This window comes from Grus americana, chromosome 10, assembly GCF_028858705.1.
Source record: "Grus americana isolate bGruAme1 chromosome 10, bGruAme1.mat, whole genome shotgun sequence".
Classification (NCBI taxonomy): domain Eukaryota; kingdom Metazoa; phylum Chordata; class Aves; order Gruiformes; family Gruidae; genus Grus; species Grus americana.
In genome coordinates, this window is record NC_072861.1 from 12,612,931 (window position 1) to 12,626,480 (window position 13,550).

Genomic DNA, 13,550 nt, shown 5'->3' on the forward strand with positions numbered 1-13,550 from the left:
TTGAATTTAAGCAAGTTATGTTTGGCTCCAACTATTAATAATAATCAACTCCTTCAAGAAGAGTGTTTTTGACAGTAGCAAAGTCTCTGCAGGAGTACTGTATCATTGCAACATTAATAATGTGACATATGGAGTAGGTCTTTGTAACCATCAGCACCTTTTCTTAGCTTTCTGATCTGCAAAGACTTCTCTTAAAAGCCACATCTAAACCAGGTTCACCTTCTTTTAGGAAAGATGGTAACTGACATGTAGTTCTAGTTATTTTGTACACCCAGAACACAAGAAAGAAGTTACCTGTTTGCTGTGATGCATCAACCAACAAAACAATCTTTGATCTGTTCTCAGGACCTGATGAACTAGTCTCCTTTTGAGTGGCGACATTTTTCACTGGAGGACGTTTATTTTTTACATGCGTCTGTAACTGCTGTTGCTGTTTTCAAAGATCAGCCACACATAAACGTAAGTCATATGATTTGACTTCATAGTTGCAATCAAAGTAATTAAAAGTTCTAATGCTCTCTACAGAAGCCACATGTTTAAAGACAAGAGATTAAGGGAAACATTCATAAAAGTATTTGATTTATTAACCTCTTTGCAGTATTTTCTGCATGTACTGTTATGAAGTGGAAGTATCAAAAAAAGGTAAAGAAAGTATGGGTATACTTCCTTTGTTCTCTAATGAAGTAATTCTAAGCTCAGATCAAACTAGCAGAGAGGCAGTGGAAGGGAGTTTCCCATGTTATACTTGCAGGCTTTATAAACTCACCAAGTATTTTACCACAAAGTATCTCTGTAGACAGTATTTCTACTCTCCGATTAACACCTCTTCTACCCACCTTTCCTTCCATTGATACTACTGACATATCTCTTCTTGCTCAAACAAGATGCATGCTTCCCATGCAAAGATACGTTCTTTATACAGTTCTACTTAGCCTATTAAAACGGACTTACTTTTTGTATGACTGGTCCCCTGTTACTGCTTCTGCTCCGCTGACTGGATAACGGAAAGACCTGGCCCGATGGGTTGGGACGCTCAGTGCATTCTGCAGTAACTGTATTTACAGCATTTGCTGTTTGAAAGGGTGCAGAATAGGGGGCAGGGAAAGGATGATAGAAACCCATGACCTGAGCACATGGGGCTGGCATCAGCTGATAATACGTATATTCTGTAGAAACAGGTGGTTGTGCAGATATTATAGGATAAGCAAGGTATGGTCCTGCAGGATTTGGGTTGGGTTGCTGCCATCTGATGTCATTGTTGTATAATGGAAACTGTCTGTAGAAATCAAAAGGAAAGACAACTGCTCAGTAAGTTTTTCCCCCTCTCAAGGAAATTCAGACCTCTATCATCTCCTCAAAAAACCAACCAAACAAAACCAAATCAAACAACAAATAGCCACAACTTATTTGTTTCATGAGCTCCTAGCTTTTAATAACTGAACTTAAACTTAATAGGACTTCTTCGAGATGCCAATTAAATGATTCACAAGCTCACATTACATTCAAGCACAAGTATCTTTGTTGATTTTCTATTTGTGTAAACTTATTAAATTTCTAAAACTCAGAAATAAAACGTAGGCATTTCCTTTGACAAGTATTTCGGACCCATTACAATTTCATTGTTTCAGAAAACACACATAACCTAAGTAGATACCTAAGCTTACACAAGGTAAGCTAGCAGACACATGGAACAGTGACATTCTGTAGCTAACTCAGGGCCAAGTACTTGAGTATATTAAGTTGGCAACTCACCTCTGGTTCAAAATTCATATGAAAATGCACGCCTGAAAACAGGCATTTACAAACTTGAACCGAAACCAAGTGTGGAGACTTCTGCCTGTGTTTGTAACACAGCATAATACAGGACAACCCCCTTGAAAAGTATGAATGCCATCCTCTTTCTTTTCAAACCCCCAAGAGACCAGGAGACCATCTACATTGAAAATGCAGAGGCCCAAATATCAGAGAAAGAGAATAGGAAAAAGCAAAAATTCAGGCTAATTTTACAGATCTGCAGTAGGCAGTTGCTAAAGGTTTATTTTTGTTCTTACCTATTCAAGTGCAGCAGCACTAAAGTGCTGTCTTCAGCAAACATCATGTACATTTTTCAAAACCAAACAGCAATAATTTTTTATATCTTCCATACAAAATAATCAACACTGAAGTTGTGCATTCAGGGAACAACATATTTGGACTAGAATAAAGAGTTCCTAGACTCAATGTATTATAACTAGTTATGCAAAGAAAACTAGATACAGCTACACTCAAAACAAGTGTCAGCTGCATACTGTTGCGCCATGCCAGGATCCAGGCTGGACACCTGGAGCCTTGCTGCAGCACCACAGATTCAGACACAGACCTCTTGACTGCCCTGGAAGATGCAAGAGCACAGCAGGTGACTTTGTGAGGGATTTGTACCAGACCTCTGTAGCCAGGGAAAGAAAAGCAGCAAAGAATATGAATAAAGTAGAGGGAAGGAAATAAGTAAAAAAAAAAAAGATTAGAGACAGAGAAACTTCCTCCTCACCCATGAAGAGTCAGAAGATTACATATGGCGAACAAAATTAATATACAGCCAACAGTCACTGACTTGTCTCAAGTCTACCAAAAGTTTAAACTCATTTAAAAATAGATCATCTTCCACGAAGACCACAACCACTTATTACCTATTGGATTGGTTTTCCTGTACAAATGGATAGCAAGTGATCAGGTAGCTAGGGATAGGAGTTGGTTCCATGCCATTAATTCCTCCACTGTCATTAGGAAGCGCCATTGGGATCATTAGTGTTTCTGGACCCTTCTTCTGAGGAATAAATGGTTCTACTTCAGCTGACAGCTTGACATTCTTAAGAAAGAGAAAAGAAACAATGTCTTCATTAAATATAAATCATGAATTGTTTAGGAAAATTTAGATTCATAAAGTTGTATGGTAATTACAAATAGCACAAAATAGCAGGCAAATGGATGACAAGACTACAGGATTTCTGCAGTAAACCAAAAGAGGTGGAAAACAGTTGACAAGCACTTGTTACATCTTTCCAGTCAACCAGGGTGTAATACAGATCACCAACATTTAGCATTTGTATTAACCTTTGCATTTTCAAAGTGCAATACAAACACTAATTAATTTTAAAGGGACTGAAGTTCAGATCTGGCAGAGGATATACTAGTCTGAGCACAGAAAGAAATCAAATTAGCACTGTAGGTGGAGCACAGTTGTGTAGGCTTTCATAAGTGAAACCAACATATGGAAGATGTAGTAATGCCTGGCCTGCTCTACAAAATTGACCATGTTCCTAGGCAATTATAAGAAAGATTTTTCAGCAGTAAGACATAGGTTTACTGCTAAAATAGATGGTGTATCACAGAAGAACCCCACACGCACATTTCATCTGCACAATTTTAACATGTTAAGAATGATTAAATTTCGCCATGAAGAAGGAATTAAAGACTGCTTAGACATAAGTTTTAAAGTCTGCTTTCAAAGAAAAGTATCTCCTCCCATCCTGAAGGTGTCCTCAACAGTTTATAAGGTGGTTTTAACCATGCTTTTGGTCTTGTACAGAATAGCTGGATCTTATACTTAAATAATGAAAAACGCTCTATTCAATGAGACAACTGCAGATCCAAAGTATCCTTAAATTCTATATTCCATTATAAGTTATTCAGTCAAAAAGCATCTTTTTTTGTACAAAGATTTCAGCTTAATTATACTTGTCTCATATTAGTATCTCATAGAATACCAATTTCTAATAAGATTCTCTCTAAAGGAGGCACGGACTCCACAAACTTTTCCTTCCATTTGTCTAAGAAAGAATTGCAAAGGCAACAGATAACCTGTGTGAGTACATGCTCTTATTTTACAAAAAGGAAAGCCTGAAGGTTTCATGTGCTGAGGACAGTCTTATATCCTTGCCACTACCTACAGAACATCCACGTGTGCAGAAACAGTTAAACAATGGGAGCTCTGAAAATATCATGGCAAGTATTCTGATGTCTACCACACACTTCTCAGTTCATGTCCTTACCTGCAATCCACCCAGAGACAGCCTCCACCCAGAGTCCAATATCCCAATCTATAAACTTACTTTCAAAAAAAACCACCCCAAAATTGTTTTTTTAAACTAAGAACCCATATTTGCTTATCAGCATGGAGGTGTAGGAGGTGGGAGGGGCAAGTCAAAAAATATTTTAAAAATACAGTTGTCCCAGTCAGTAACAAAAGCTACTTTTACTTGATGAGTAGTTGCTTTAATGTATCAAACTGAACTAGAAAAAGTGAGGTTAAGACCCACTCATGCTGAGTATTGGATCTTTTAGTTAGTCTGACACACTTACATACAAGAAAATTTAATTACTGAGCAAAAGGTGGAATCATCATCAAGTAAATTACTAAGACCATGAGTTACACTGTAATTCACCAAACGAGTTGAAAACCAACTGAAAACCATAGTTGAGACTGTAAAAGCCCCCTATACTTTAAGTATTATATTCACTACTAAATCATCATTACTACCAGTGACTGATGCATTATATTTTTATAATAGACATATTTTCAATATGTATTACTTATGATTGTATTATTAGAATTCCCTATCAATTTCAAAAATTAAACCAAGAATTTTGCTCAATGCATCTTTTTCAACTCCAAATATGACATTCAAACTAAATAATTGCAAAGACAGTCACTCTATAACAGCTCTTTGGATGACTTGTACAAGCAGAATCAAACCTACAAAAAGTGTTATATATGAAGTGGTGCCTCTGTTTTTATTTTTACCCTTCCATTATCAAATTTGCTAATTCATACTTCTTTCATGAGATTTTATGTAGCATTACCTCAAATTTCACCATTAGCTACTTCCCGTAAACATCAGTTCACCAAATAATTTCTCTTTAAACATCACTCACGTTTTCCAAATACTGTGCACCTCACTAAAAGTGACCTTTATAAACACAGGAGAAAGCTCTCCAAGTGTAACACTGTTTAGGATAGGAGACCATTGTCTGCAGGATGTCTGCAAGTATTAACTTGAGGTCAAAGTAACATCATTAACAACTTTGATAACAGGACATTCTGCAAGCCACAGTGACCAAGGCCAGAGGTTGTTTATGATTGAACTGAGAATTCAAAAAAATGATACAAAATGGAGGGGGGGGCAAAAATCGTGAACTATAGAGTCTATGATCATTTTTCACCATTTCTTGGGAAGCTTCTCTGTCTTTGGACATATCAAAGTGTGCTGGGAAAGTAGAAACGTCCCTTCCAACAAAATGAATCTGCTTTGATATGCTTATTAAATAAGAACAGCAGTCATTCACAGAGAAAATTGTGGCATAAGAGACCTAAAGTTTTGGCAGCAACCAAAAAAGGAAAACAAAACATCTAAAAAAAATAAATAAAAGGATAAAAGTGGAACTACAGTGGAAGGGGAAAAAAAGTTTCTTAGCAAGTGACAAGATACACTGTCCCTTGTTAAAAAAGTGGTTATTAATGACTGTTCTGAAAATGTTTATGGCTATAAGCACCAATACATTAGTATCGCTACCTGCTGTGCAACAAGGTTTGCGTTACAGTGGAACAATCACCTTAATATTAATTAAATGCCTTGCTTGATCATTAGGTAGTAGGTGAACTTTCCTTCCTTCTATGTTAACTGTTTTTCGACTCCTGACGTTAAATTCAGAGGAAGAGCTGTGGTGCAGTTCCAGCAGCAGCGCCCAACTTGTGCAACACAAATCAAACACCCCGCTCTACTCAGAGCTGAGGCACATCCCTCAGCTGCCGGGTGACTCCCCTACCCTCCGCAAAACTCCAAGGCATCCTCCTCACCACACAGCACCATGGGGATCAATCACTTATGTACAGTGATCACATAATAAACGACAGAAATACCGATGCTGAAATCCCTCCCTGAAAACTAAGAGGGTTTCTTCATGCTATTTCAAGATTGCCAGGCAAAAATACTGCTTAAGAATAGATTCCGTTGTGGACTGGCCTACAAAACTAGATGGCATAAACATTAAAGGAACACACCAAGGCTGTCTCATCCACAGAAAATTCAATGGTAAAACTAGGATGAATGCTTTACAAGCATGGTATTCTTAATGAAGCACTGAAAACTTTCAAACAACTACTCCTAATCTCCTGGTCACTATCTCCCAGTAACACGTCAAGTGAACTTTAGCCAAGATACTAATTATAAACCACTCTAGTACTGGCTCAGAAAATAGTTAAAACATTTTATTCGTGATTCAGGTTGGGATAAGATTCCCTATTTTAAAGGTCTTTCCTGTCTGGCTGTCTCCTCTTTCCCTATATTATTTTGGGAGATTGATGTGGAAATAAAAAAATCATTCCTTAATGGCAGACTTGCCGAATGGTCTCATTACAATGATTTCTGTGATACTGTATTGTATCATCATTCGTTATTAGTATTATGAGAGAACAGTCTTTCACATCAAGTATTAAAAAAGGAGATATAACTGATCAAAGCAGGAGCTGAATGACTCCCATAAAGTATTTCTTGTCAATTTGTGAAGATAAGCCCTACCTGACTTTTCCATCGAAGTATTTTGGGTAAAATTTGATTTACTTAAGTCTTTCCAGTAAAAATAGAATTATATATATCTTTTATGGTTTTTTTTCCTTTAAATTTATTTTAAAAACCAAAACCACTCCTATGTGATTTAGGAAAATTTCATTTGAATGATTCTGCTTGATTTTGCTAGGTTTAAACAACTAAGATGCTCAAACTAGGACTTTAATATTTCCTTTCCTGTTGCCCAGTCTCTTACACAGGTAACGATTAACTATTGCTATGACAGAGCAATTGGCAGATATATTTAATTACCATTTTCTGTACAGCTCATAACATATTTAGCTTACATACAGTGGTATAATAAAGATACAGCATATTCTGTAATTGTAAACATATACGGGTGTACTTGAAAGTTAATTTCATTTTTTGCCTACAGAACTTTGGTAGTGCCTGTTATTTAAAGGAATCAACATTGCATTTCAGAAGTCTTTTACATACATTATACCTTAAACACTGTTTTCTTGTGCAATTTAATCTGTACCTACAGGTTTGTTTGGTTTGTGGAGGTTTTGTTTTTTTTTTTTAATGCTTCCAAGAAACTTGTTTCAGTAGAAAGAATTTTGGGTAAACCTCTAGTTTTAAATTTTGCATTGTTTCAAAAATCATTCTGCAAACATAATACAAGGAATCCTCAGCACAACTGAGAGATTTCATCAGACAAGAAAGCCTCATTCCCACTTCAGGGTAGAAAACAAAGACAGTGGAAGTGTATTACCAACTAAAAGTTAACTTCAACACATTGCTTCCTTATAGTATTTTACCAGTCTCTCTGAAATACTTCAAAGTTCCTTTTTACATAGGATATGTCTTCAGATGAGGACAGTAAACTTTATTACACTTAAAGCAAAAAGGGGAAACAAATGTACTAAGTCAGGTCAGACCGCTAACCAACGCAAAATAGAAACAGAAATAACTCTCCAATGTGATTATCCAGACATTTCAGTACATTTCACAGATGGCTAGTGGTTTTGTTTAACATGTGACAGAAACAAAATGGCAATACTAAGTAATTTGCCCAAAGTAATCTACACAGATTTTTTTTTTTTTTTTTTTTTAAGGACTATGTTTATCTCAGCAAGGAGAAAGAGTTGAAGACAGACAGCAAAGTAACTCAGTTTTTTTAATAAATGGCATTTTAGGTCTCCTGGCTCCTAATACATTGTCAGAACAAAGAGAAATAGCATTTCCTTAATAGTGTAAGAAGAGAAAGTGAAACAAAAAGCAAAAGAAAAGAATAATTAATTTAGTATTAAGTAAAGGTGCTGTAATATCTTTTACTTGTCCGGTGCAATGAGATATCTCCAAGTGAGAGTTCTTATTTCTTTTAACAGGTTGTCTCTGTGCTTCTTTGGCCAGATACAGAAATAATAATGCCAAATAAAACACTTTGTTGTCATTGTTTTTGTTTTTTTAAATACCATGTTGACATGCTTGAGACTCAGTGGAAAACGCAACCAATGACAACCGAAGTAAACTCCAAAATAAGAGATGAGATCCTTTTTTAAATGGCATTTTTTTCAGAAGCAAATATTAAGCGCATAAACCAAAGTGCATGCAAGCATATATGAACTCAATTCCTCAAAGAGTCCATCCACACAACACAAATGGAGTGGTAAGTGCAGACGAACAGAGATAACAGATTATGCCACTAGTTTGTAACCACAAACAAACAAAAAGAACTAGACAGAAACATTTGTCAAACACTAGAAAATTTGAGGAAAGGTTCCTACACTTTTACTAATCCTTACAATAGAGCACTTGTGGTACCAATTTATGCTTTAATTGCTCTCACAGTATTGAGATTTATTCTAGCCTGTATTCACTAAAAAAATAACACTGTCACTGACATCAGTAAATGCAGGGTCAGACTTTAAATAGTTAATATTAAGTAATATACGTTTGTGATCAGGCAATCTGAAGGCAAACATTGCAAATATTGCAAGACTAAACTTAATTTTATTTCAGGGTGCAACTTTTTCATGTTTATTCACTCTTTCACATCACAAAGCTAAACAAAGCTTGATTGAAATTGACCTTTGACAACCACTCGATTCTAAATATAAATTTGTCATGCTGAAGCATCAGATTTTCAATCAATTGCCTATTAATGGAAGCACACCCCTTCAAAAGAAACCAAGATTTATACAGAAGTCTCTTTTGTAGATATCCCTAGTTTCAATTTACAAAATGTTTCGCAGTAGCTCATTACATATTTCAGTCCAACAATTACAACTTTCAAGACAGCATATATACTGAAGCAATCCTTTGTTTCCTATATAAAAGCTACTGTAGTCATCAACAGCTGCAAAGACAGAAGATGACACAAGCAGGAACAGACTGGTAAACTTTGTCCTATAGTTATAGCACTGTATATTTAATCTTAGAAAAGTTTTTGTTCATTGTAGCTTAACGTCATTCAGCATTTTCCATTAAATAGGATCTCTGTCAGCTTGCTCTCTTAGAGGACAACACTTGGATATCAATCTTACCATTTACAGGGTGAGAAAATAGACACAGATGCCACATTTCAGAGGGCTATAATAAAAATCAGCTGGTTTACTGTCTCAAAGTCTGGAAACAAGTCTCACCACAAGTGTAAGATAAAAACATAGCTCAAAGCTTTTTTTTTTTTTTTTTTTTTAAGAATAAGCAACTTTGCCTCTGAATTTTGGATTTCCAAACTTTACAAGTCATGTTAGTAGTAAGACAGGTCACATTTCATCTATTTTAAAGAGAAACTTTACAAATATGGAAGTCATTGTTTCTATAATTAGTTACTTCTAAGTGGCAGATACTTCAGGAATTGTAAATATGCAGTCCAACTGGAAACACCAGCAGCAGGCCATTTAACACAGCACAAAATTTAATCCTCCCTATTTAGATTAAACATAGTAATTTCAATGCAACACTTAAAGCAAATACACTATGAAGTTAGTCTTTCCCTTTTGCCTCAGCTCATAAGGGAACCATGCATAATTCTCTTCCCTTTCACAGAAGAAAGCACCGTGCTCAGAATATAACAAAGCTAAGTGTTAAATTTTTTTATGTATATGTAGAAAATGAGCAAGTGGCACAACATGACAAGTCGGCACATTTAAACTCAAAGCCAGAATGTTCTAGAAAAAAGGAGGAAATAGTATTTACATTTACAAAGTTTGTCCAAAGATTAAAAAAGCTACCAACAGGATCCTCTTTGCTTATCTAGTTTAGAGCATTTAACAGTATATAAACTTCTAAACTCACACTATGAACGTGAAGTAGTAATATCTGAGCACTTTGTAGCCTATGTACTAAAAGTATTAGTACAAACCATTCATGTAAATCAGCTTCCTCATCTCCACAAACAAGTTAGTGATAAACAAATTTGTAATCAAAAAGTTATGTTCATGTATCATATCCATAACATTTAAATTCACTGGAGAACATATTCTATTAAGAAATAATACAAACCTCAAAAACCCCAAATTCTTCTGCAATTTCAAGGTTCAAGAGAAAGTAACATGCAAAACACATATCACAAAACTGACCTTTTCCAGTTTGCCTCAGTTGAAAATTCTGCCATGTGTAAGAAACACTGAAGGAAACTGGATAGGCTGAAGAGCGCAAAGCACGGATCTAGATCTACTTCTATAGCAAGCATATTATCAAGCCAACTGTTGAATGGTCAAGAATAATAGAAGCAAGCAGAACAGGCTGTCTTTAAGCAATACTAACACAAAACACAGGTCACTGATTTTGCAACTTCACCTGATTTCTCAACTGCACCAAATGTCTTAATCATAGGGCAAGACAAATGTATAACACTGAGAAAAATCAAAGCACAGCAGTACCTCTGAGAAGGGAAGTTGTTTCTCTTTACATTTCTACCACAATCAGCTTCAACAGAAAGAGTGCCAGAGGTCACCTGCTGAATTTTATCTCTTGTAGGAAAATAACCTACACTTAACTGCTGAAACTCATACTCTTTTTAATGGGAACAGTTTCAGTTCTGGCATAGACAGAAGTAAACTTCCACATGCACTACAAAAATCACAACATGTCCTATCATAAAGCTGTTTAAAAACAATTATTTTATTAGGTTTTCTTCAATGTCAGCTGCCAAAAATATCACTGAGCATATTATAACAAGCAAAGTCATACCAGAATTTAGGTAACAGAAACCCGAAGGGCAATCTACAAGTGACATCTTTTTGTCATTTAGGTGTCCAAATATTCTTGGCATATGACATCTCGTACTGATTTATTGAGCCAACACCACAAACCTTTGTTCTGATACATTCCCCATGAAAAGCATTTGCAATTCATCTCTACTCTTTAAGTACTGTAACATAGTACAATATTCCTACTCCCTCATATTCTGATTCCACAGTAAGTATTCCTATCAGCATGTACAGTTACCACACTGTGGCTGAGAGAGTCTTCTGAGTGAAAGGGGAGAAGAGGTTAAAAACTGTTAACACACATCTGCATGCTTTAACATTCATTTATCAGATGCCATGCAACACTGGTGCAGAAGGGAGTCCAAATCAAAGAAAAGATGGAACAGCACACAAAACTGATGCAACCTTACCAAACACTTACACTGGTAAAGGAGATTACATTCAATTCTTACAGCACAAAAGGTTCAAACCCAAAACATTTAGGGATCCCCTAATCAAGATGCTACTGTACAATGAGAAGACAAAAGCAACAAGACAGTTGAATCATTTTAGAAACTCATCAGGTATTAATTATTTGTCTGCCTAGAAGCCTCACTAGTGGATTAACGAACCAACAGGACTAGATATGCTGCAAACAGTATAAAAACAAGAAGATGGTTCCTGCTTCAAAGAGCTTAACTGCACCTCCAGGTTGAAATATTGCATTTAGTTAAGATAATCACACAGAGTCAACACACTACACTGTGAATAACACAATGATTCTCAACTTTTATGAGCTATTTCCAACAAATAAAAAGAGAATGGTTTGATGGGGGCATATGTGTGGACCTCTGGCAAAGAAGAGCTCAAACAACATGGAATATTTCACAAGTGTACTGCAGCACTAATTACAGATGAACCAAAGCGGGGCGGGGGGGGAACCCACACCAAACCCCAAGATTTTAAAGCAGAAAGTAAAACAGATTAGACCAATGTAAGTTTTACAGAATAAGATCAGGTTTTCTACATGAAGGCAAGTAAGAAAGCATGAAAAAAAGTTAGTTTAAAATCATTAACCCAGCAGAAAGCCTAGTAAGAAAGACACAGTGGGAGCCATACTGTAATAAGATACACCATTCACTAACTTCCTTAGACATATGTACAAAATGAAAGCAATATATCTTTACAGAGTATGTTATTACTCAGTATCTCCTTTGCGACAGCAGGTTGTGTTATTTCATTGATTAACCCTACTATTACAACCCCTGGAGATGCCAAAGCTGAAAGCTACAAAAGAAGCAATAATTCATTAATTTTCAACACATTTTGCTGAAACAGAAGCTTAAAAGTAAGATCAGATTGTTATGGATGGTAACGTTCATTTCAGATATATCTTTTAGAACTACCTTCTGATGATGAAACATTTTATTGCATATATGTAACAAATCATATGAACTCTTAAATCCCAGCTTAAGCTTCTTCATACCTACAGTTTGAAGGGTCTTAAGACTAACGCAAACCGATTACCTTGACAAAGCCAAAATAAATATTGAAGAAAAAAACCAGTGACACCTAGAATTAGTGAGATATACGCAACTCTCTCCCACTCAGCTAACCAGCTGAGACCATCAGCTATGTCCTAACACTGAAAACTTCAGCCTGAGCCTGATATTTACAGTATTTTAACAAGAGTGGCATATTTCTCACATTGCAAAGCTCTCAACAAGCCTGCAAAAGCCTCTTCTAGTGACCAGACAGGTTTAAATTAAATGTCACTAACTGCAATTATTCCATAAGCTTGAAACAAAGCCTGAAGGAACAGGAGAGAGAAGGCCAAAACGGAGCTTCACATCCCTTTGTGAACACCAAGGATCTCCCCTTGGCTCACGGCTTTCCAGCTCACCCGGACAGACCAAGCCCGGGCTCTGCCGGGGCTGGGGCCAGGCACGGCCCGACGCCGCTCACCGAAGGCCAGCGCCCGGCCTCCCGCCCCGGCAGAGGGGACGGCGGCCGCGTTACCAACTCGGCAAACACACACCGAGCTCCCGCTTCCAGCCTTGAAAACGCCCCGCCCGAAGCCTCCCGGGGGCCTTTCTTCGGCGCGGAGGTAAGACAGCCCCCCGTCACGACCTGTCCCCGTCCACCCGCCCCGAGCCACCCGCCGACCTCGGCAGGCCGCGGGCCGCGCCCTGCCCCTCCGCTCGGCGGCCCGGGGCCGCTGTCTGACGGGACGGGCCTGGCAGACGCGGTCTGACAGAGCCGGGCCACCGCCCCGGCGCTCCGCTCCTCTCCTCTCCCCACCCGGCCGCTCGCCCCTCTCCCTCACCGCGGCGCCGGAACGTCGCTGCCCCCTCCCGCCGCAGCTGTTTACGGTCTGCTCAGCGCTGAGCCCGCCCCCCACACCTTGTCGGCTTTGTCCATGACTCCAGCTGAGCTGGGCGGCGGCTCTAATAAGGACGGCGGAGAGTTCGAGCCGCCTCCTCCATGGCGCTCGCTTCCCCCGCCGAGCTCCCGCACACGCCCAGCGCGGCGCTAGCCCCGCTCGCAGCTATCACGGAAACCGAGCCCGGCTACGCCACGGCCGGGGGCGGGGAGGGGGGGCGGCGGCGGGGCGAAGACGGCGGGGAGGGATCATCTGGGACGGAAGCCGGGCGGGTCCAAGCCGCGCGGAACGCCTTCGCCCAAGCGGCGGCAGGCGCACTCACCCCCCCTTTCCCGTGGGTGGCGGTTGTAGCGGGCGTCCCCTACCCGGTGAGTCGCCGGGCCGCGTTCTGGCCACCCGAGAACAAGCGAGTCTGTGACTTCAATA

General features: G+C 38.6%; 1 protein-coding gene across 3 annotated transcripts in view; it reads right to left on the minus strand.

Annotated features, from left to right (window-relative positions):
- The window catches only part of SECISBP2L (SECIS binding protein 2 like), a 30,859-nt gene extending 17,510 nt beyond the window's left edge, over positions 1-13,349 (minus strand). The window contains exons 1-4 of one of the 3 annotated variants that reach the window (XM_054836630.1): positions 13,145-13,349; positions 2,667-2,845; positions 952-1,276; positions 295-430 (exon numbers count right to left, since the gene is read on the minus strand). In XM_054836630.1, coding sequence (XP_054692605.1) covers positions 295-430; positions 952-1,276; positions 2,667-2,845; positions 13,145-13,162 — 658 coding nt within the window. In that variant the 5' untranslated portion in view covers positions 13,163-13,349. Of the gene's footprint in view, positions 1-294; positions 431-951; positions 1,277-2,666; positions 2,846-13,067 lie in introns of all 3 variants that reach the window. The other 2 variants (XM_054836631.1, XM_054836632.1) reach the window with 2 other exon arrangements.
- Between the last annotated feature and the right edge of the window lie 201 nt (positions 13,350-13,550).